The sequence below is a fragment of the Gymnoscopelus braueri genome (assembly GCF_963280865.1).
Source record: "Gymnoscopelus braueri genome assembly, chromosome: 3".
NCBI classification, from domain to species: Eukaryota; Metazoa; Chordata; class Actinopteri; order Myctophiformes; family Myctophidae; genus Gymnoscopelus; species Gymnoscopelus braueri.
The window spans coordinates 44473114-44475613 of NC_137612.1; the positions used below are offsets into that span (position 1 = coordinate 44473114).

General features: G+C 43.2%; 2 protein-coding genes across 3 annotated transcripts in view; one reads left to right on the forward strand and one right to left on the reverse strand.

The window, feature by feature from the left end:
• The window catches only part of LOC308079209 (epoxide hydrolase 1-like), a 526014-nt gene that overhangs the window by 214435 nt on the left and 309079 nt on the right, over window positions 1-2500 (forward strand). The window lies entirely within an intron of this gene.
• Window positions 1-2500, reverse strand: part of rims4 (regulating synaptic membrane exocytosis 4) — a gene marked incomplete at both ends in the record, with an annotated part of 51265 nt that overhangs the window by 4498 nt on the left and 44267 nt on the right. For both annotated transcript variants that reach the window (XM_080423896.1, XM_080423897.1), the window contains 2 exons: window positions 482-583; window positions 2497-2500. The exon at window positions 2497-2500 is cut by the window's right edge and continues 109 nt beyond it. In XM_080423896.1, coding sequence (XP_080280022.1) covers window positions 482-583; window positions 2497-2500 — 106 coding nt within the window. The remainder of the gene's footprint in view (window positions 1-481; window positions 584-2496) is intronic.

The following is a 2500-nucleotide window of genomic DNA, read 5'->3' on the forward strand; positions in this document are numbered from 1 at the left end:
GGTGTGATAATGTGACCGGCCTGTCTGTGTGTGTGTGTGTGTGTGTGTGTGTGTGTGTGTGTGTGTGTGTGTGTGTGTGTGTGTGTGTGTGTGTGTGTGTGTGTGTGACCTGCTGCCCCACCGCAGCTCACACAGTCCTACATTTGCCCCACGGCGCCCATTGTCTTCTGGCCATGTCATAATAGGTGAACATTTTGCAGAAAATAGGGACCCTGATAAAAAATTAAAAAAAATGCTGTCTATGACAGAGATGGACAGGTGGGCTAGTTGGTAGGAAACAAATAAAAAAGTAGGTAGTCAGATTTGTAGATTTATACAGAGAGAGGTGTATGGATGGATGGACAGACAGACAGACAGACAGACAGACAGACAGACAGACAGACAGACAGACAGACAGACAGACAGACAGACAGACAGACAGACAGACAGACAGACAGACAGACAGACAGACAGACAGAGAGAGAGAGAGGGGCGGTTTTACCTGGTGGTCCTTTGGAACCAGGCTTCATTGTCAGTCCTCTGGCCTGAACAACCTCCACCTGCAGACCTCCGTTTCTCTCCATCAGGCCGATCTCTACGTCACCTGGATGGATGGATGGATGATAAAAAAGTGTTGATTTAACAAGAGGGGAGAGTGTTTTTATTTATGTATATATTTATATTTTGTTATTCATTCATTCATTTAAGTATTTTGCTTTTGAGACAGACAGTAGGAAAGCTAAGAGGCAGACAGTGTGTGTGACACTGACACAGGCAGTATAGGAAAGCTGAGAGGGAGACAGTGTAGGAGAGACAGACAGTAAGCTAAGAGACAGACAGTGGAAAGACAGACAGTAAGCTGAGAGGGGGACAGTGTAGGAGAGACAGGCTAAGAGGGGGACAGTGTAGGAGAGACAGACAGTAAGCTAAGAGGGAGACAGTGGAGAGACAGACAGTAAGCTAAGAGGGAGACAGTGTAGCAGAGACAGACAGTAAGCTAAGAGGGAGACAGTGTAGCAGAGACAGACAGTAAGCTAAGAGGGGGACGATGTAGCAGAGACAGACAGTAAGCTAAGAGGGAGACAGTGGAGAGACAGACAGTAAGCTAAGAGGGAGACAGTGGAGAGACAGACAGTAAGCTAAGAGGGAGACAGTGTAGCAGAGACAGACAGTAAGCTAAGAGGGAGACAGTGTAGCAGAGAAAGCTTGAGAGGGAGACAGTGTAGGAAAGACAGGCAGTGGGACAGCACACAGGTAGACAGTGTAGCAGAGATAGACAGTAAGCTAAGAGGGAGACAGTGTAGGAGAGACAGACAGTAAACTAAGAGGGAGACAGTGTAGCAGAGACAGACAGTAAGCTAAGAGGGAGACAGTGTAGGAGAGACAAACAGTGAAAAAACTGAGAAGGTTATCTAAGGTTATATAAGCATGCAAACTGGTGGCAGGGTGTAATGAGCATATCCCAGCTGGTCTGTCTGTCTGTCTGTCTGTCTGTCTGTCTGTCTGTCTGTCTGTCTGTCTGTCTGTCTGTCTGTCTGTCTGTCTGTCTGTCTGTCTGTCTGTCATTGAGTTATGTGTTCATATGAGTCATATTTGCCTCCTTCAAACGTACCCAATAACATTCTGGTGTTCAACATGGATGTAGTTTTGAACCAAACCAGTTCTAAACCTGTGCCATCTTGGTATTAGTTTTTTTCCCACACTTGAAAGGACAAACGTGTAGAGGAACAGATTGATTGGTTCAGATCGTCTTTCATGTCTCGTCTTTCCTGCAGTGTCCAGACCTCTGTGATGTGTGACTGTTTCATTAGAGCAGCTCACCTTTCATCTCTCATTAAAATAAATGAACCGTTTGTCCAGACCACAGAAATACAATAGTATTTCAAGTATTGAAGATGTAATTTCAACTTCTGCAGGAGACTCAAAAATTCAAAAAAATCAAGGTTTATGGTGTCAACGTTTCAACGTTGTCAGCTTGTATATTGGCTTTTTTTGTTCCTAATTTTACACTACACTGTCATACGATAAAGTATAAAATAGGGCTTAAATAAAAAGTAAAATGTCAACTTAATTTGGATTTGAGCTATTTGTATTAGGAAGAAGATCCGGCCTGGACCCGTGGATCCAGATGCAGATCTTCAGTAAAATCAACAGGAAGGTGACATTTTTATTAAAAACGAATTCCGTACCAGGTTTTGAGATGTTATATTTTGGCAGAATCAGCTTTGTTTGCGTTTGTTTATGTGCTAAAAAGGGACTTTGAGAGCTGTTTGTAAGTCAAGGGGGAGACTACTTCTGGATTATTCATTTCTAATCAACAGCACAACGGAGCAATACATCTCGCCAAATGTACTAGATGACAAGGCTACACAACCCAAACCTCTACTAAGATGTCATTAAGTGGTTAATATACACTATAGAGAATCACATATGTTTTCCCCAGCCCATTTTGTTTTGGCCAGTGTTGGTATATGTTGCATTATATGACAGTACAATATATTTCATGTGTCCTCTCACCCAT